We start from the raw sequence: 21,561 nt of genomic DNA on the forward strand, positions 1-21,561 counted from the left end.
TACTTGTTTAGGCACCTTTGCCTGTGGCTGCTTGTCTTTCTCCTGGAAGGCAAGTTTGCGTTTCATCCTAATAGGAGGGAGAGTGCTGATTTTTCCCGTTTCTTTTTGGATGTGGAGCCGTCTTTGGGTGTAGTCCGGCTCCATTGCCTCTAATTCCTGTCCAAATGTATGTTTTTTCATTTGTGAGGACAGTCCTTGTTCCTCTGTGTAGGAACTTGATTTCGGTTCCGAAGCCGGATGTTTCTGTATCGAAACCTTTTCGGCTACTTTTTTCGGTTCCGACGAAACCTTTTTTGTTTTCGGCGTCGTGGTCTCTCGGTGCCGACTCATTTCGGTGCCGCTGTCTCGGTGCCGAACCTGCTCGGAGCCACTATCTCGAGCCCGAGATTGCTGTGTGGCGGTATCTCGACCGGAGTCGGATGACTTCGCCACCAGCGTGCCCTTTTTCGGTGCCGATGATCGGTCACCTATTTTTCGGGTTAAGCCATGGCCTGTTGGCGGTGGCGTCCCCTGGGCTTTTGTTGTCTTCTCGTGAGTTTTATGTTTCGACGTCTTACTCACGGTTTTCGGCGTTTCTTCGGGATCGAGCTCGTCCGAGTCCGATTCATGGATGGAAAAGCTTTCTTCTTCCTCCTGGAAACGCCCTTGCCCTGTCGGCGCCGACGCCATCTGCAGTCTTCTTGCTCTTCGGTCTCTTAATGTCTTCCTCGACCGAAACGCTCGACAGGCTTCACAGGTATCCTCCTTGTGCTCTGGTGACAGACACAAGTTACAGACCAGATGCTGATCTGTATATGGATACTTGTTATGGCATTTTGGGCAGAAGCGGAATGGGGCCCGTTCCATCAGCCTTGAAGAGACACGTGGCCGGGCCGACCAGGCCCCGACGGGGGGATCGAAAAAACCCCGAAGGGCCTCAGGAGCTCTTCAAAAGTCGGTGTTGATCTGTTATAACTAACCCGATACCGAACGCAAACAATACCGATGATTTTTCCGAGATTCTAACTAACTTTCCGACCCGAAACACGGAGCGAAAAGGAACACGTCCGAACCCGATGGCGGAAAAAAAACCAATCTAAGATGGAGTCGACGCCCATGCGCAATGAAGCCGAAATGGGAGGAGTCCCTCGATCTCGTGACTCGAAAAGACTTCTTCAAAGAAAAACAACTTGTAACACTCCGAGCCCAACACCAGATGGCGGGATGTGCACAGCATGTGTATCTGCAGCTACACATGCCACCGAACATATAAATATATATATGGAAAATGTCACTTACCCAGTGTACATCTGTTCGTGGCATTAGTCGCTGCAGATTCACATGCTGTGCACATCCCGCCATCTGGTGTTGGGCTCGGAGTGTTACAAGTTGTTTTTCTTCGAAGAAGTCTTTTCGAGTCACAAGATCGAGGGACTCCTCCCATTTCGGCTCCATTGCGCATGGGCGTCGACTCCATCTTAGATTGTTTTCCCCCGCAGAGGGTGAGGTAGGAGTTGTATATGCTAGTAATAGTGCCCATGCAATGGAGTGAATACGTATGTACATAATGTAGTTTAAAGTAATATATATATTTACAAATATACAGATGTTCAAGATCAACTTCTAAACGGCTACAGGCTCCCGGGGAGGCGGGTGGGCGCATGTGAATCTGCAGCGACTAATGCCACGAACAGATGTACACTGGGTAAGTGACATTTTCCGTTCGGTGGCATGTGTAGCTGCAGATACACATGCTGTGCATAGACTAGTAAGCAGTTATCTCCCCAAAAGCTGTGGTTCAGCCTGTAGGAGTTGAAGTTGTCTGAAACAATGTTTGTAGTACTGCTTGGCCTACTGTAGCTTGCTGTGTTGTTAGCACGTCTACACAGTAGTGTTTGGTAAATGTATGAGGCGTAGACCATGTAGCTGCCTTACATATTTCTGTCATTGGAATATTTCCTAGAAAGGCCATGGTAGCACCTTTCTTTCTAGTTGAGTGTGCCTTTGGTGTAATAGGCAGTTCTCTTTTAGCTTTAAGATAACAGGTTTGAATGCACTTAACTATCCATCTAGCAATGCCTTGCTTAGAAATTGGATTTCCTGTATGAGGTTTTTGGAAAGCAATAAATAATTGTTTTGTTTTGCGAATTAGTTTTGTTATGTCAATGTAGTACATTAACGCTCTTTTGATGTCTAATGTATGTAGTGCTCTTTCAGCTACAGAGTCTGGCTGTGGGAAGAACACTGGTAATTCTACTGTTTGATTTAAGTGGAACGGTGATATGACTTTTGGTAAACATTTAGGATTTGTTCGTAGAACTAATTTATGCTTGTGTATCTGAATAAATGGTTCTTGTATGGTAAATGCTTGAATCGCACTTACTCTTCTTAAAGATGTGATGGCAATTAAAAATGCAACTTTCCATGTTAAGTATTGCATTTCACAAGAGTGCATGGGCTCAAAAGGTGGACCCATGAGTCGTGTTAAGACAATGTTGAGGTTCCATGAAGGAACTGGTGGTGTTCTTGGTGGTATAATTCTCTTTAGACCTTCCATAAATGCTTTTATGACTGGTATTCTAAATAGAGAAGTTGAGTGCGTAATTTGCAGGTAAGCTGAAATTGCTGTAAGATGTATTTTAATGGAAGAAAAAGCTAGCTTTGATTTTTGCAAATGTAGTAAGTATCCTACGATGTCTTTGGCAGATGCGTGTAAGGGTTGAATTTGATTATTGTGGCAGTAATAAACAAATGTTTTCCACTTATTTGCATAGCAATGTCTAGTGGTAGGTTTCCTAGCTTGTTTTATGACCTCCATACATTCCTGTGTAAGGTCTAAATGTCCGAACTCTAGGACTTCAGGAGCCAGATTGCTAGATTCAGCGATGCTGGATTTGGGTGTCTGATCTGTTGTTTGTGTTGCGTTAACAGATCTGGTATGTTTGGTAGTTTGACATGAGGCACTACTGAGAGGTCTAGTAGTGTTGTGTACCAAGGTTGCCTTGCCCATGTCGGTGCTATTAGTATGAGTTTGAGTTTGTTTTGACTCAGCTTGTTTACTAGATATGGAAGGAGTGGGAGAGGGGGAAAAGCGTAAGCAAATATCCCTGACCAACTCATCCATAACGCATTGCCCTGAGACTGATCTTGTGGGTACCTGGATGCGAAGTTTTGGCATTTTGCGTTTTCCTTTGTTGCAAATAGATCTATTTGTGGCGTTCCCCAACTCTGGAAGTAAGTATTCAGTATTTGGGGGTGAATCTCCCATTCGTGGATCTGTTGGTGATCCCGAGAAAGATTGTCCGCTAGCTGGTTCTGAATTCCTGGAATAAATTGTGCTATTAGGCGAATGTGGTTGTGAATCGCCCAATGCCATATTTTCTGTGCCAGGAGACACAACTGTGTTGAGTGTGTGCCTCCCTGTTTGTTTAGGTAATACATCGTTGTCATGTTGTCTGTTTTGACAAGAATGTGTTTGTAGATTATTATGGGTTGAAATGCCTTCAGCGCTAGAAATACTGCTAATAGTTCTAAGTGATTTATGTGAAACTGTTTTTGGTGAGTGTCCCATTGTCCTTGGATGCTGTATTGATTGAGGTGTGCTCCCCACCCTATCATGGAGGCATCTGTTGTTATTACATATTGTGGCACTGGATCTTGGAAAGGCCGCCCTTGGTTTAAATTTATACTGTTCCACCATTGAAGCGAGGTGTATGTTTGGCGGTCTACCAACACCAGATCTAGAATTTGACCCTGTGCCTGTGACCACTGTGATGCTAGGCACTGTTGTAAGGGCTGCATGTGCAACCTTGCGTTTGGGACAATGGCTATGCATGAGGACATCATGCCTAGAAGTTTCATCACCTTTTTGACTTGTATTTTTTGATTTGGATACATGGCCTGTATTACATTGTGAAATGCCTGAACCCTTTGTGGACTTGGAGTGGCAATCCCTTTTGCTGTGTTGATTGTCGCCCCTAAGTATTGCTGTGTTTGACACGGCAGAAGGTGTGACTTTGTGTAGTTGATTGAGAAACCTAGTTTGTGTAGGGTTTCTATGACATACTTTGTGTGTTGTGAACACCTTTCTAGAGTGTTGGTTTTGATTAACCAATCGTCTAGGTACGGGAACACATGTATTTGCTGCCTTCTGATATGTGCAGCTACGACTGCTAGGCACTTTGTAAAAACTCTTGGCACAGTTGTTATTCCGAATGGCAACACCTTGAATTGGTAATGTGTTCCTTGGAATACAAACCTTAAGTACTTTCTGTGTGAAGGATGTATCGGTATATGGAAATATGCATCCTTTAGGTCTAGTGTTGTCATGTAGTCTTGTTGTTTGAGTAGTGGGATTACGTCTTGTAATGTCACCATGTGAAAGTGATCTGATTTGATGTAGGTATTTAATGTTCGGAGATCTAATATAGGTCTCAGAGTCTTGTCTTTTTTGGGTATGAGAAAGTACAGAGAGTAAACTCCTGTTCCTTTCTGGTGTTCTGGTACTAATTCTATTGCTTCTTTTAGTAGTAATGCCTGAACTTCTAGTCCTAGAAGATCTATATGTTGTTTTGACATATTGTGTGTTTTCGGTGGTACGTTTGGAGGGAATTTGAGAAATTCTATGCAATAACCATGCTGGATAATTGCCAGTACCCAAGTGTCTGTTGTTATCTCCTCCCAATGTTTGTAAAATTGTCTTAGTCTCCCCCCACAGGTGTCATGTGTTGGGGATGTGTGACTTGGAAGTCACTGTTTGTTTTGAGGGGTTTTGGGGCTTTGGAACTTCCCTCTATTTTTTGGGAATTGTGCCCCTCTATATTGCCCCCGAAAACTTCCCCGCTGGTATTGGCTTTGATAAGTGGGCCTTGCTTGTGAGGTTGTGGCCTCTGTAGGTTGACCTCAAAACCCTCCCCTAAATGGTGTTTTGCGAAATGTGCCTCTGCTTTGTGGGGAGTAGAGTGCGCCCATGGCTTTTGCGGTATCAGTATCTTTTTTGAGTTTTTCAATAGCAGTGTCGACTTCCAGCCCAAACAACTGCTGTTCATTAAAGGGCATATTCAGCACGGCTTGTTGTATTTCCGGCTTGAATCCTGACGTACGCAACCATGCGTGTCTCCTTATTGTTATTGCAGTATTTACTGTCCTTGCAGCTGTATCTGCTGCGTCCATTGATGACCGTATCTGATTATTGGAGATACTTTGTCCTTCTTCTACCACTTGTTGTGCCCTTTTCTGGAACTCTTTGGGTAAGTGTTGTATGAAATGCTGCATTTCGTCCCAATGAGCTCTATCGTATCTTGCCAAAAGTGCTTGTGAATTGGCAATACGCCATTGGTTTGCTGCTTGTGCTGCAACTCTTTTACCCGCAGCATCGAATTTGCGACTCTCCTTGTCTGGAGGTGGTGCATCTCCCGAGGTATGAGAGTTTGCTCTCTTGCGAGCTGCCCCAACAACCACAGAATCTGGTGTTAATTGCTGCATAATATAAACAGGGTCTGTTGGTGGATTGTACTTTTTTTCCACCCTTGGAGTTATGGCTCTGCCTTTAACAGGCTCCTGAAATATTTGTTTTGAATGTTTTAGCATTCCTGGGAGCATAGGTAAGCTTTGGTATTGGCTATGAGTGGAGGAGAGTGTATTAAATAAAAAGTCATCCTCAATTGGTTCTGAATGCAAGGTGACGTTATGAAACGCAGCTGCCCTTGAGAACACCTGTGTGTAGGATGTACTGTCTTCAGGTGGCGACGGCCTTGTAGGGTAACAGTCTGGGCTGTTATCTGATACAGGAGCATCATAAAGGTCCCATGCATCAGGATCATCTTGACTCATTGCAGTATGAGTCGGAGATTGCATCAGTGGTGGAGTGGCTACCGGTGATGTGTGCATTGATGGTGGTGGAGATGGTGGTGGAGTTGTTTGTCTTGCCACCTTTGCCTGTGGCTGCTTGTCCTTTTTTTGAAAGGCAAGTCTTCTTTTCATCTTAATTGGGGGAAGAGTGCTTATCTTCCCTGTGTCTTTTTGAATGTGGAGCCTTCTTTGAGTGTAGTCTGGCTCAACAGATTGAAGTTCCTCTCCGAACTTATGTCCTTGCATCTGGGAAGACAATCCCTGTTCCTCTGTGTAGGAACCTGTTTTCGGTTCCGAGGCTGGATGTTTCGGAATCGAAATCTTTTCGGTCGCCTTTTTGGGCTCCGGGGCAACCTTCTTTATTTTCGGCGCCGTGGTTTCTCGGTGCCGAACCATTTCGGTGCCACTGTCTCGGTGCCGAATCTGTTCGGAGCCGCTGTCTCGGGCCCGAGATTGCTGTGTGGCGGTATCTCGACCGGAGTCGGATGACTTCGCCACATGCATGCCCTTTTTCAGTGCCGATGATCGGTCACCTATTTTTCGGGTTAAGCCATGGCCTGTTGGCGGTGGCGTCCCCTGGGCTTTTGTTGTCTTCTCGTGAGTTTTATGTTTTGACGTCTTACTCACGGTTTTCGGCGTTTCTTCGGGATCGAGCTTGTCCGAGTCCGATTCATGGATGGAGAAGCTTTCTTCTTCCTCCTCGAAACGCCCTTGTCCTGTCGGCGCCAACGCCATCTGCAGTCTTCTTGCTCTTCGGTCTCTTAATGTCTTCCTCGACCGAAACGCTCGACAGGCTTCACAGGTATCCTCCTTGTGCTCTGGAGACAGACACAAGTTACAGACCGGATGCTGATCTGTATATGGATACTTGTTATGGCATTTTGGGCAGACACGGAATAGGGTCCGTTCCATCAGCCTTGAAGAGACACGTGGCCGGGCCGACCAGGCCCCGACGGGGGGATCGAAAAAACCCCGAAGGGCCACCGGAGCTCTTCAAAAGTCGGTGTTGATCTGTTATAACTAACCCGATACCGAACGCAAACAATACCGACGATTTTTCCGAGATTCTAACTAACTTTCCGACCCGAAACACAGAGCGAAAAGGAACACGTCCGAACCCGATGGCGGAAAAAAAACAATCTAAGATGGAGTCGACGCCCATGCGCAATGGAGCCGAAATGGGAGGAGTCCCTCGATCTCGTGACTCGAAAAGACTTCTTCGAAGAAAAACAACTTGTAACACTCCGAGCCCAACACCAGATGGCGGGATGTGCACAGCATGTGTATCTGCAGCTACACATGCCACCGAACATATATATATATATATATATATATATATATATATATATATATATATATATATACATACACACACACACATATATCTCCTGGGTGGAAGCAATGACTTTTAAAAGATGCGATAAATGAGTTGCACTGTTATTAGGACCCTGCAAAAACACATACATTGCTATCTTCATTAATACATTTCAAGACAAAATAAAAAGTGATATAATAAGACCTCCGAAACTCTTGTATGCTAGCTGGAACAATATGAAAAGTGAAATAACAAGAGCCGTAACTTATTGGTACGCACAAACACCTGTACACACATTAACAGCTTGAGTCACGATAATCCAGCAAATGTGCCTCTCTTCAAAGAGAAACTGCATGTGCAGAGTCTGAAAGAAGTGAATCAATATGAAATACATTAAAAGTCCATTACCACGTCCAAAATCCATTTACTCTTTTGGTTAGGAATTATCCTTAAATCATCGACAAAATATACAGGTTCAAAAAAAGGAACAAGACCGACTTTCATTTACTTTGTAACTAAAGCTTCTCTTTCAATTAAAATACAACAATGAAAAGAATTGAAAAAATCTCATTATACGCAGACAACATTCTGCTGTTCATCACACACCCAAACCGCATGGTCCCAATGCTTTTTAAGACCTTGTATGAATACGGCGCACACACAGGATATAAGATTAACTGGCTTAAGTCATTGACGTATGCCCCCAGTGGTGTGTCTTACTCCCTGACAGTCCCACCAGGGCTAAAAGTGGTCAAGGAGGTCCTTACATATCTGGAAATATTCCTCACTGGAAAACTGGAGGTATGTAGGTTGCGCAATGTGGGGAGGATCCTGAGAGGCTTTAGGGAGGATGTAGCCACCCTGACGGGAAGAGCGGCCATGTTCAAGATGGTCACCCTCCTTAAGTTTTTAAATGTACTCCAGAACGCAAACTATCCTGCCCCCCCTCTCTCTTCAACACCATTAACAGGGAATTCCAAACCCTGCTGTAGGATGGCCAATGTCCACGGATGTCCCTCAGGATGCTTCAACGTAACCAATACAACGGGGGACTGGCGCTTCCCAATGTGGAGGGCTATTACTGGGCCTCCTACTTAACGGTCATCAACTAATGGATTCATGCCCCGCAAGACCACACCACCTTCTGCCTAGACAGAGCCATACTGGCTCCCAAGTCCCACCTACACTATTAATATGAGGTTAGTGGGGGTAAATCGGTCCCTTCTACGGGCCACCAGTGTGGCCTGAGAAGCATGGCATAAAGCTAAAAATGCGATGGGGGTCATAAGATTACCAGGAACCCCCCCTCTGGGAAGGCAAAGGGCCAAGGCAGATTGAAAAGCTGACTGGTTTCTGACGATGGGACGCCATTGGCATCTCCAATGTAGCAGACATACTGGAGCATGGAGACTTCATGTTATTTGCCACAATACAAGTAGAATACCACATCTCTCAGACACGTTCCTTCACTATGCCTGCCTGCGGGATGTCTGGTAAATGAAGGGAATACGGGGTGATAAACTACCTGACTATGCCCCTCTAGAGCTCCGTGTTCTTATGGAAGAATTGGGGAGGAAAGGGGTGTCTGCTACATATAGGTCTGTCAATAGCAATATGCCGGATATGTTAGGCCCCTTGGGAGAGAAATGGCACACCGACGTGGGAGATCTCAAGGACATAGATTAGAAGAAGGCATTAATGCACCCCAGAGAAGTGGCCATTAAATCAAGACTATGTTTGATACAATACAAACTCCTCCATGGGGTATATTATGACCAATAGAGGCTGCACAAAAGGGGTCAGGCACCGACACCGCACGGCCTACGCTGTGAAACAGCCCCAGGGACAGTCATTCATACGATTTGGGAATGCACACACGTAAAACAGTATTGGGCTATGATTACTGGGCAACTCTCGACCATGATGGGTGTAGCACTCTCCTTTGACCCAAAGTTTATCTTGCTGGGGATCCCAGGCGGCATCGACATATCATGCTCTAAAATCCTACTTTGTTCCCTGGCACTGGTGGTGGCGAAGAGGGACTTGGCCAGGCGCTGGGGTACCCAAGAAATGCCCGCAAAACAAGAATGGCAGCGAGGGATGGACTGCTACATGGCAGCTGAAAAGGTGACATACCACAGCAGAGTCTGCCCCTAAAAGTTTCATAAGGTGTTGTACATATTATGGCCTGGACTTGATGCAAGAACATCACACCGCTTTCATAGCCCCAGGGGAGAGACACACAAGACACGACTGCTCCACGGGGCAAGGTCCCATGCTCACTTGATGATCAGTCACACCACATTGTTTAAGACCGTTTACACTGGCTATGGGAAGCTGTGAATAATGCCTGGAAAAATACTGATTGTGCTACATGACCACATGTTATGGTTTATAGTTTATGTGTTTTTTCATGAAAAAAATAATGTAAAAAATAATTATTTAAAAAAAACAAAAAACCTCAAGCTTCCTCTTTCAGCGCACTGCAGGAATTAACATGCTAGGAGACAGTTATTCATAAGATCATCAAATGAGTCAGTGGATACAGTGTCAAAATTCATCATTACGAGGGCAACCAGCAGGAGGACTCCAATAAAGACATTAATCAGTACTCGTTCAATGCTCCATCCGAGAGACAAAAACACGAAGAGAGAGAAGTAAAACTGACACATCATGAACAATGAGAAGCAAGGAAATGATAGTGACGATAAAGCCAACCAATATTACGTAATGGGCGGGTTCTAAGTAAACAATAAGATTAAGTTAACAAAATATCTTGCGAGCGCCAGCACATGCACTGTCTCCAGCGAGACCTAAAAAGTAAAAGAAAAAAACAATTTTATCAAAAAGTACACATTTGCCCGTTAGTCCTTGGCTCTCAAAGGGACCACATTGATCAGAATGCCATCACTCAGAGTTGGGGTGTCTGCCCCCAGGCAGTAGGGTGAGAGCCGTGCAGGTAGTGAGTTCCAGGTGTAGGTGTCGGACTTCAGGTTGTATGGTAAGGGAGGTGCAGCGAGTCACATGTATGGGTGTCTGACCAAAGGCAATAAGTCTGGAGAAGTGCAAGATGCGAGTCACAGCCATGGGGATGTCTGCACCCATGTAGCAGGGTTAGAGAGGTGCAGGCAGCGAGTCACAGGTACAGGGCTGTCTGCCTCCGGGTAGTAGGGTTACAGAGGTGGAGACAGACAGTCTCAGCTAAGGGGTTGCCTCCCTTGGGCAGTAGGGTTAGAGGTGCACAGTGAGGTCCAAGTACGAGGGCGTCTGTTCCCACGTAATAAGAGTCAATTTAGAAACTGTATGGGCAATACACTGACCTGGTATCTTGTGTACCTTTTGTACATAATGACTGTTAGAAATGGGGTCTCTAGTTGGCAGATGTATACACCTTTGTCCAAATAGGGACCACAATCCTAGTCAGAGTAAGTCACATACAATCCAAATTATCCTGTGCCCACCGTCTGGTAGCTTGGCATTGAACAGTCAAGCTTAACTTAGAAGGCAATTTGTTAAGTATTTGTGCAATAAATCACACGGTAAAACAGTGAAAACACCACAAAAATACACCACACAGGTTTAGAAAAATATAGAATATTTATCTGGTTAAATTAAAGTCAAAACGATAAAGATTCAATAAGCACAAGTGGAAATATCACCTTTGAAAGATTAAAAAGAGTTTTAGATCTTAAAAATCAACAGTTGTCTCTTGTGTGCACAAAGTACCTGGTTTGCGTAAAAATTACATGCACGGAGACTGCAGAGGAGGAAATGAGTGGAAAAATAAGTTGTGCGTCGGATTTTCAGATGCAGAACAGACAATGCATTGTTTCTTTCCACCCTGCAAGGGCTTTGCGGCGATTTCCAGTGCGCAGTCCTGGGTCCTTACTGCGATGCGGGGTTCTTTTGACACCCAGGGACAATGCGTGGAAATCCTGGGCATGCGGGACGAAGTCACAGGCGTTGCATCAATCCGGTAAGCGTTGCGACAAATATTCTGTCCCACGGCAGGCATAGCATCGATTCTTCACTCAGGAAGTCGGGCTGCATCATTCCGGCTCGACTGTCTGCCGTTCCGGTATGGCTGTGCATCAAATTTCCAGTCGCAACGCAGGCACTGTGTCGATCTTCACTCAGGAAAGCGGGCTGCGTTGTTCTGGTTCGGCTGTGCAGTGATTTTCTCGTCGCAAAGCAGGCTGTGCGTCATTTCCAGCAGGCATGTTCGTCAATTTTACGGGGCACAAGGAGTTTCCTTGAAGAGATGAAGTCTTTTAGGCTCTAAGACTTCAGAAAACAGGCGGCAAGCTCAATCCAAACCCTTGGAGAACACTTCTCAGCAAAGTCAGAGGCCAGCAAGGAAGCAGGGCAACAGCAAGGCAGCGGTCCTTCACAGCAAAGCAGTCCACGTGAGTCCTTTGGGCAGCCAGGCAGTTCCTTTGCAGGTTCAGTTCCAGAAATGTCTCAGTTGGTGTGGTCAGAGACCCAGTTTATATACCCAAAAATGCCTTTGAAGTAGGTGAAGACTTCAAAGAGTAGTTTTGAAGTGCACAAGCTCCCCTTTCAGTACAGGTCTGTCTGCCAGGGTCCCAGTAGGGGGTTTGACAGTCCATTGTGTGAGGGCAGGCCACTAGCCTTTGAAAATTAAGTGTCAGGCACTCCACCATTCCAGCCCAGGAAGACCCATTCATTATGGGGATGAGTGCAGGTGTGACTGAGTATCCTGTGTTTGTGGTTGTCTGGGTGAAATGCACAAGGGAGCTGTCAACCAGCCCAGCCTAGACGTGGATTGGAGACAGACTGTAAGACACAGATGGATTTTAAGTGCAGAGAAATGCTCACTTTCTAAAAGTGGCATTTCTAAAATAGTAATATAAAATCCAACCTCACCAATAAGTAGGGTTTTCTATTACCATTCTGGCCATAATAAATATGATCTGGTTACCCCTTTCTGATCAGAACCTAACACTCAAACAGAATATGAGGGCAGCCTTAATGCTATTCAATAAAAAAAGGAGTAGGCCTCACAGTAGTGGAAAACCAATTTAGGAGTTTTCCACTACCAGGACATATATTATACAATTGTACATGTCCTGCCCTTTACTCAGTTAACACCCTGCCCTATGGGTTACCAAGGGCCCACCTTAGGGGTGACTTATATGAAGAAAAAGGCAGTGCTTAATTTGTAAATAAAAATGTGCCAGTGCCGAAAGCTCCCCTCTGAAAAACGCGACTACTGCAAATAAATGTGCGAGCACGGAATACTGAGGTAGCGTAATCTGGAAGCCATCTCAGGCCTCTTTAATCCATTTACAGCCACTCCCTGCCCCTACAGTTCATTCTCACAGCTTTATGCTTTCTCCCTTTGTGACGCTTTTTTGCTTTTCTCTTCCTCCATCTTTCCCATATGTCTTTTGCTTGCAGTAAATGCTTCAGGCAGAAAAATAAGCACCGGCCCTCAAAAATAAGTGCCGCTGCTCCGCAGCAGAGACAAGAAGAAGAAATTAAGCACTAGAAAAAGAGGAGTTTAAAACTCAGGAAGTACTGTTCAATGCCAAGTCAAAGTGGCAGTGAAGCCGCACACCCAGGCCTTGCAATGGCAGGCCTGAGACATGGTTAAGGGGCTACTTATGCGTGTGGCACAATCAGTGCTGCAGGCCCACTAGTAGCATTTCATTTACAGGGACTAGGCACATGTAGTGCTTGTAGGAGGCTGGACTGGCTTGTAGTGAGTACCAAGGGGTACTTACACCTTGCACCAGGCCCAGGTATCCCTTATTAGTGTATAGGGTGTCTAGCAGCTTAGGCTGATAGATAATGGTAGCTTAGCAGAGCAGCTTGGGCTGAACTAGGAGACGAGTGAGGCTCCTACAGTACCACTAGTGTCATATGCACAATATCATAAGAAAACACAATACACAGATATACTAAAAATAAAGGTACTTTATTTTTATGACAATATGCCAAAGTATCTCAGTGAGTACCCTCAGTATGAGGATAGCAAATATACACAAGATATATGTACACAATACCAAAAATATGCAGTATAGTATTAGAAAACAGTGCAAACAATGTATAGTTACAATAGGATGCAATGGGGACACATAGGGATAGGGGCAACACAAACCATATACTCCAAAAGTGGAATGCGAACCACGAATGGACCCCAAACCTATGTGACCTTGTAGAGGGTAGCTGGGACTGTAAGAAAAAAGTGAGGATTAGAAAAATAGCCCACCCCAAGACCCTGAAAAGTGAGTGCAAAGTGCACTAAAGTTCCCCAAAGAGCACAGAAGTCGTCATAGGGGAATTCTGCAGGAAAGACACAAACCAGCAATGCAACAACGATGGATTTCCAAACGAGGGTACCTGTGGAACAAGGGGACCAAGTCCAAAAGTCACAAGCAAGTCGGAGATGGGCAGATGCCCAGGAAATGCCAGCTGTGGGTGCAAAGAAGCTGCTACTGGACAGTAGAAGCTGAGGATTCTGCAGGAACGACAAGGGCTAGAAACTTCCCCTTTGGAGGATGGATGCCCCACGCCGTGGAGAGTCGTGCAGAAGTGTTTTCCTGAAGAAAGATCGCAAACAAGCCTTGCTAGCTGCAAGTCGTGCGGTTAGGGTTTTTGGATGCTGCTGTGGCCCAGGAGGGACCAGGATGTCGGCAATTGCGTCAGGGGACAGAGGGGGCGCCCAGCAGGACGAGGAGCCCACTCAGAAGCAGGCAGCACCTGCAGAAGTGCCGGAACAGGCACTACGAAGAGGAGTGAAACGGTGCTCACCCGAAGTTACACAAAGGAGTCCCATGTCGCCGGAGGACAACTCAGGAGGTTGTGCAATGCAGGTTAGAGTGCCGTGGACCCAGGCTTGGCTGTGCACAAAGGATTTCCGCCGGAAGTGCACAGAGGCCGGAGAAGCTGCAAAAATCGCGGTTCCCAGCAATGCAGCCTGGCGTGGGGAGGCAAGGACTTACCTCCACCAAACTTGGACTGAAGAGTCACTGGACTGTGGGAGTCACTTGGACAGAGTTGCTGGATTCAAGGGACCTCGCTCGTCGTGCTGAGAGGAGACCCAGGGGACCGGTGATGCAGTTCTTTGGTGCCTGCGGTAGCAGGGGGAAGATTCAGTCGACCCACGGGAGATTTCTTCTGAGCTTCTAGTGCAGAGAGGAGGCAGACTACCCCCACAGCATGCACCACCAGGAAAACAGTCAAGAAGGCGGCAGGATCAGCGTTACAGAGTTGCAGTAGTCGTCTTCGCTACTTTGTTGCAGTTTTGCAGGCTTCCAGCATGGTCAGCAGTCGATTCCTTGGTAGAAGGTGAAGAGAGAGATGCAGAGGAACTCTGATGAGCTCTTGCATTCGTTATCTAAGGAATTCCCCAAAGCAGAGATCCTAAATAGCCAGAAAAGAGGGTTTGGCTACTTAGGAGAGAGGATAGGCTAGCAACACCTGAAGGAGCCTATCAGAAGGAGTCTCTGACGTCACCTGCTGGCACTGGCCACTCAGAGCAGTCCAGTGTGCCAGCAGCACCTCTATTTCCAAGATGGCAGAGGTCTGGAGCACACTGGAGGGGCTCTGGGCACCTCCCAGGGGAGGTGCAGGTCAGGGGAGTGGTCACTCCCCTTTCCTTTGTCCAGTTTCGCGCCAGAGCAGGGCTGAGGGGCCCTGAACCGGTGTAGACTGGCTTATGCAGAAATGGGCACCATGTGTGCCCATGAAAGCATTTCCAGAGGCTGGGGGAGGCTACTCCTCCCCTGCCTTCACACCATTTTCCACAGGGAGAGGGTGTAACACCCTCTCTCTGAGGAAGTCCTTTGTTCTGCCTTCCTGGGCCAAGCCTGGCTGGACCCCAGGAGGGCAGAAACCTGTCTGAGGGGTTGGCGGCGGCAGCAGCAGCTGCAGTGAAACCCCTTAAAAGGCAGTTTGGCAGTACCCGGGTCTGTGCTACAGACCCGTGGGATCATGGGATTGTGCCAACAATGCCAGGATTGCATAGAGGGGGCAATTCCATGATCATAGACATGTTACATGGCCATATTCGGAGTTACCATTGTGAAGCTACACATAGGTAGTGACCTATATGTAGTGCACGCGTGTAATGGTGTCCCCGCTCTCACAAAGTCTGGGGAATTGGCCCTGAACAATGTGGGGGCATCTTGGCTAGTGCCAGGGTGCCCTCACACTAAGTAACTTAGCACCCAACCTTTACCAGGTAAAGGTTAGACATATAGGTGACTTATAAGTTACTTAAGTGCAGTGTAAAATGGCTGTGAAATAACGTGGACGTTATTTCACTCAGGCTGCAGTGGCAGGCCTGTGTAAGAATTGTCAGAGCTCTCTATGGGTGGCAAAAGAAATGCTGCAGCCCATAGGGATCTCCTGGAACCCCAATACCCTGGGTACCTCAGTACCATATACTAGGGAATTATAAGGGTGTTCCAGTATGCCAATGTAAATTGGTAAAATTGGTCACTAGCCTGTTAGTGACAATTTGTAAAGAGAGAGCATAACCACTGAGGTTCGGGTTAGCAGAGTCTCAGTGAGACAGTTAGGCATCACACAGGGAACACATACCTATAGGTCACAAACTTATGAGCACTGGGGTCCTGACTAGCAGGGTCCCAGTGACACATAATAAACATACTGAAAATATAGGGTTTTCACTATGAGCACTGGGCCCTGGCTAGCAGGATCCCAGTGAGACAGTGGAAACACCCTGACATACACTCACAAACAGGCCAAAAGTGGGGGTAACAAGGCTAGAAGGAGGCTACTTTCTCACAGTGCACTTTACTACGGACTTACAAGTAAATTAAACATGCCAACTGGGTATGAGCCAATGTTACCATGTTTTTAGGGAGAGAGCACATGCACTTTACCACTGGTTAACAGTAGTAAAGTGTCCAGAGTTCTAAAATGAGGTTAGAAAAAGAAGAGGAGGAAGGCAAAGAGTTTTGGGGTTGACCCTGCAGAGGTGCCATTTCCAACAATGACATTCCAAATACACAGTTTTAAGGCAGACAACTATTTAAGCATAATTTGAATAATGACCATTATTCTCACAAGAATTATGCCTATTAATCATGGGGGAAAAAGCAATTTCACTCACTGCTAGTTTCATATCATCTTTCTATTGCAAACTTTTTAGGCCTGCCCCCAAGTAGCAGAAACTTAGCATGTGTGATGAGCTATGTAGTCCATCACACTTCGCAGTTTGAACACTGCTTTGGCTGCAATCCAAAGGTCTGAAGCTATGCAACTTTGTCTCTAGCAGTTTGTAAGAAGTGAGCCACCTAATGCTAGGCTGACAGAACGATAATCAAAAATCTGATGGGGATGTATTTTAACAGTCACACGGTCTGGCCTCCACTCAGGGGTTACACATGTTCTACAGGTGAGCATCAGGAGCGGCTCATTCGCAATGGCGAAGGAGTGTCACCCCCTCAGCTGAGCCAGGAGATTAAAGATATTAAGTATTGTTTTATCTTTCATCTGCTGGCTAAGGCAGCAGTGTGTCCAGGGTGGGGCAGGGCTGGGCTGTGGGAAGTGGTAAGAGAGGAGAGTGAACTAAGTGCGCGTGTGTATTTGGCCACTCGTCTGAGGCTGGCTAAACACACATGTAAGCATGTGGTTCAACAGAGACATCTCGCAGATTCCACATACAGGCTCAACTCTGAGAGCAGATCCATCTCTAGTTGTATTTCTCACACGGATACCTACAATACCGCAGAGCTTACCCTCAGGTTCCATGAATAATGAACAAACCGCAGGCATATACTTCAGAGCACACTAATGATAGTCATGCTCCTAACAGAAAGATTTTTTCTCTAAAATTGATCATAATATATATATTTTTTTTATATTGCCAAACTTTTTTATATTAATTATACTTATCTTCATGAGCCTATCTGACCCTGGCCTGTGATGGAAACCTCAAAACCATCTGGGAAATAAACTCGGACAACGGAAGGCCTAGTAGCGTAATAACAAAGGCAGATTGTACTGCAGTCCCTCTGTGGTGGATGCTGGGATGACCAGGATGTCTGCATTGACTCAAAATTGTATTTGAGTCGTTCAACCTTGAGGTCTACTCACATTATACTATTGCCAGTAACAACAGAAAACAAGTGATATTCTCAGGTTCAATGCCATGGTGATAACTTCTGGCTATAACGCATACTGCAAGACCGGCATGTCCAATCTTCCAGGCCAATGCGGGACGAATGAATGCCAGTGTCCGACTGACAATGTAAATAACATCAATTTAAATTCACTGTTTTTAAAATGATCTTACCTGAAATCACTGTATGTGCATTTGGTCACATCAATAGCTTGAAAATGCGGCTCGGATCTGGATATTAGGAAGAAGTGGGACAGAAACTAAAAGGCCACATTGTAGCCCTTTGGTTCTTTAATTATTCGCATTTTATAGTTCTAAACAAATTCAGCTAACAGAGCGTGTCGCGGTCTTCTGTTCCTTTTTCAAGAAGTGTACAAGTAAGCAACAAGCCTTTGCGCTTTCAGTGAGTGGGATCTCACAAGGGTCCCTTGCTTTGTTTTTAAGCATGCTTCAGCTGTTTGAGAATGTATGCAAGTCAATGTTACAGCCTTGGTACAAATGGCAACCTTTGAACGTGATCTAGAAATATGTTGGTTTTCTAGATACAAATAACATAAAACTGAGTGCATCAGTGTTTCCTTTTTGCATAATTTCACAACCACTTTTCATCACTCAGTTTAAGTAGTATTTATTCAGAGTTCCATTTGAGTACCAACCAGTGCTTTAAATGGGCAGGTACTCTCTGGTACTGAGTACCTGCACTACTTCAATTTGAAAGGGAGAGTACCTGTACTTTTCAGCTCTGCTGCATTACAGTTAATGGGAGAGTACTGCCACTTCCAAGGAACAATCAGGTACCCTAAAGTAGTGGTTCCCAACCTTTTGATTCTGTGGACCCCCACTTTTTCATTACTGGAACCCGGTAACCTCTACTAAATCATTTTTGGAATCCAGGGACCCCCCACTGAGTCATTACTGAAAGCCGGGGACCTAATCTGTTAATATTACTTAATTTTCTAAGCAGTCGCGGACCCCCTGTGGAGGCTTCACGGAACACAGGTTGGGAACCACTGCTCTAAAGAGTGAGTACCTGGACTGCTGTATTTCCATTTAAAGCACTGGTATCAACTGGATTAATTGTCCAACCAGCTCTCCCACCCCTTCAGTTCCATGTCCTTAGAATAATATTAATACGATTGAAGAGGCGAGTTAAGTCTGATGGGTCCAGTAAAAGCAATTGTCGGGATCCTAAGGTTTATAAACGGTAGTATTTCACACAGGGATTTTCGGCGTCTGAAAGCACCCTTAATCATGCCATCGGGTATCCGTCTGCGGGAATCGGTGCAGAAACATCAATTGCCTCGTGTTACTCCAAGGCCTTAATTTGAGCCGGTGGTTTCCGGTGCAGGGCACCAACACTTATTTTTGAGGGCCGGCACTTATTTTTCTTCCTCAAGCATTTACTGCGAGCAAAAGACACATAAGGGACAGACGGAGGAAGAGAAAAACAAAAAAGCGTCACAAAGGGAGAAGCAGAAAGCTGCAAGAGTGAGCTGAAGGGGCAAGGACTGGATGTAATGGATTAAAGAGGTCCGAGATGGCTTCAGTATTACGCTCCCTCAGTATTCTGTGCTCGCACATTTAGCTGCAGTAGCTGCGTGTTCCTGGGAGAGGTTTGAGCATCGTCACCTTTATATTTACAAATTAAGCACTGGTTACTCCCAAAAAAACTGTAATCCCTGTTAACTCCCCATCAACAGATTAAACGGGACCTCAGTATCGGTAATTTCAAGAGCACGGAACGCCACGGAATAGCCTTGGCACACTCGTAGTGTGGACCGAAATAGTGCAGACAAAGGCCCTACTAATTTATATTCAGTAAACACATCACTTAAATGAAAGTGTCTTTACCTGCACGGTGTTTCTCAGTTTGCTAATTTGCTCTTGAAGGTAGCCGTCCTTTGGTTTGGCCGAGATTAGAGAAAGTTCTCCTGCAAACAATGTGGGGATACTCAAACTGCAGTTGGATCTCAACTGAAGGTTGCTGCCAGCAATCAGTGCATACGGCTTTATGACATCTTCGAGGGCCAGTTGGCATAAATCTGTCCAGAATTTTATTGCAATCAAGTTGTGATTTTCATCCGACAAATAAACATACGGGGGTAAACCTGAAAAGCAAAACGTTATTATTAACGGACGTGTATACAAAATACAAATACAGATTGTTAATCTACTACTGCAGGGAAATGGGATGTAAAGAGCACCAGTTGTAAGGTTCGTAACACTGACAAGAGTTAGAACTACATAATAGGAATATAGAAGGGAATGTCAGAGGAATTGATCACAATTTACATAGGCGTCAACAGGCTTGAGTCCTCAGCCTAATCCTTGTGGTGTGCTTGGCCACCTCAATTCGAGGCTAGTTGCATCAATACTAGCTTGTAACCAATTTGGGTTACCTGGGTAGGTCACATCTGTAGACAGAAGCTGAAATACTAGATTCAATGTGGATGTGATCCTACCTCAAGCCTGAAGTCCAGTTACAGTGCAACGGTAGACACTGTTTGTTGTGGAAGAACTGGCTGGTTCCGCTGCATCTGTAGCATGGCCACCTAAGGCGGTGTCCCGGAGAATGCAATGGCAGGGGTTTAATATTCGCCTCTAGTTGGGCCATGGGATTTGTGTCCAGAGATCAAGTCATGCGGACTGGGAAAAACAAAAACTGTAGTGCAAATATACAGATGTTGTTAAATTATTCCCGAGCGTACATTCTTCTAAGTGTAGTCCATTCCTCAAATGTCCTTGTATGATTGCTTAACACTTTATTTGGGGTATTTTATTAAGGAATCCAGGGTGACTACATCATTGAATTGTGACAAGTTTGGTGCACCATTAATGAATACAATGTATAATTGTGCAAGAATGAAGCACAATGTTTACAAACACGTAGCAGCATACTCTATACGCATAGCATCAAGCACAAGTCAGGAAAGTTAGTCAACCTCTTCATCTGACATGCCATTCAAAGAGAAAAGCCCTCCCAGGCGGGCATGCTGTAGGACGTCTGGCATGATGGCCGCAGCAATCATTTGGGTACGCTTTTGACATGCGTTTTAAATGGTAGACATGTCCTGTAAAAAATAAACATCCTATCATTAAACAGCGCGGTCAGGCATTGCATAGCATAAATATGCCACGCCTTGGTCCTCCACAGTATAAGGCCCGGTTGGAGGGGGTTCTTCCAAAAGTAGGCTATCGAGAGGCACAATGTCAAAAGAAAGAATGGGAGTAACCTGGCACTAGGAGTCGTGTAGGGGTGGACCGAGTTCTCCCCACCTGCCCCGCCCTGCAGAAGTCCCTGTGGATCTAGTGGCAGAATCACTGACCAAATCAGGTGGATCAGTTAGAGCACCTCACCATAGAACTGCTTTACCAGATCACATTGCCACCACACATGAAAATATGTGCCCCGCTCCCCACAGCCCCGCCAGCAAAGGTCGGAAGCCCCCCATCATAGCATGGACTAGGGTAAAGCACCACCTAGTGTGTACTTTGCAGGCATTAGGCTTGCGTTGAAGGCAAATAGAAGTCCCAGCTAGGAGTGTCCAAAGCCGCTGCCAAATCTCATTCGAGTCTGGTGTCCTGAGATTACGCTCTCACCGTGACAGATAAGTGTGGTTACATGGCTGTGTAAGGCCACAAAGGGCCGCGTATAAACGACTAATACCCTTCTTTGGATGTCCCTCGGCAAACAATTGCTATAGGGTTTTTTTGTTGTTGTCTGGTTTCCCTTTTCCCTGTTTGCCCAGTGAAGACGTTTGGTGAAGTGAGACTAGTCTGCATCAGATAGCTGGAAGAGTTGTCTACATGCAGATCTGTCCAGTGTGGCTCCGTCTCGATACAGGTCACCCAGTAGTGCAGGGAACTCCCACTCTTTTGTCATCCAAAGTAGTATCCATCAGGGCCGGCGGGAATGCTGCATTCCATATGATGTGAGAGAAGGTCCGATGTAGCAGCACGGCGCTGGATGATTTTGTCCCAGTGCCTCAGGAGGGTGGCGGTAGCATAGAGGGACATGTGAGGCATGAAACTGATCCCGGAGTCTCATGCACGTGACATGGTTTAAGAGACTGGGGGGACAGATCTGCTCAAGGAGCTCCCAGGGCTTAGTGTAGGGAAGACAGAGACCATCTAAGGCAGACTGGAGTTGGGCAGCATGAATACATTATTCTATGTTGGAAAACCCCAAATCCCTGTCTGCCGTCCACCTGTGAAGAGTCTGCCTTGGTCCTCTTGGTGTGGAATTTTGCCATACAAACTGGAGAAGCTGTTTCTGAGTTCAAAGTGTGGTCTCAGTGGG

General features: G+C 45.9%; 1 protein-coding gene across 3 annotated transcripts in view; it reads right to left on the reverse strand.

Annotated features, from left to right (window-relative positions):
• BRCA2 (BRCA2 DNA repair associated) overlaps window positions 1-21,561 on the reverse strand; it is a 584,634-nt gene that overhangs the window by 53,950 nt on the left and 509,123 nt on the right. For all 3 annotated transcript variants that reach the window (XM_069205562.1, XM_069205563.1, XM_069205564.1), the window contains one exon: window positions 19,113-19,369. In XM_069205562.1, coding sequence (XP_069061663.1) covers window positions 19,113-19,369 — 257 coding nt within the window. The remainder of the gene's footprint in view (window positions 1-19,112; window positions 19,370-21,561) is intronic.

This window comes from Pleurodeles waltl, chromosome 8 (assembly GCF_031143425.1).
Source record: "Pleurodeles waltl isolate 20211129_DDA chromosome 8, aPleWal1.hap1.20221129, whole genome shotgun sequence".
NCBI classification, from domain to species: Eukaryota; Metazoa; Chordata; class Amphibia; order Caudata; family Salamandridae; genus Pleurodeles; species Pleurodeles waltl.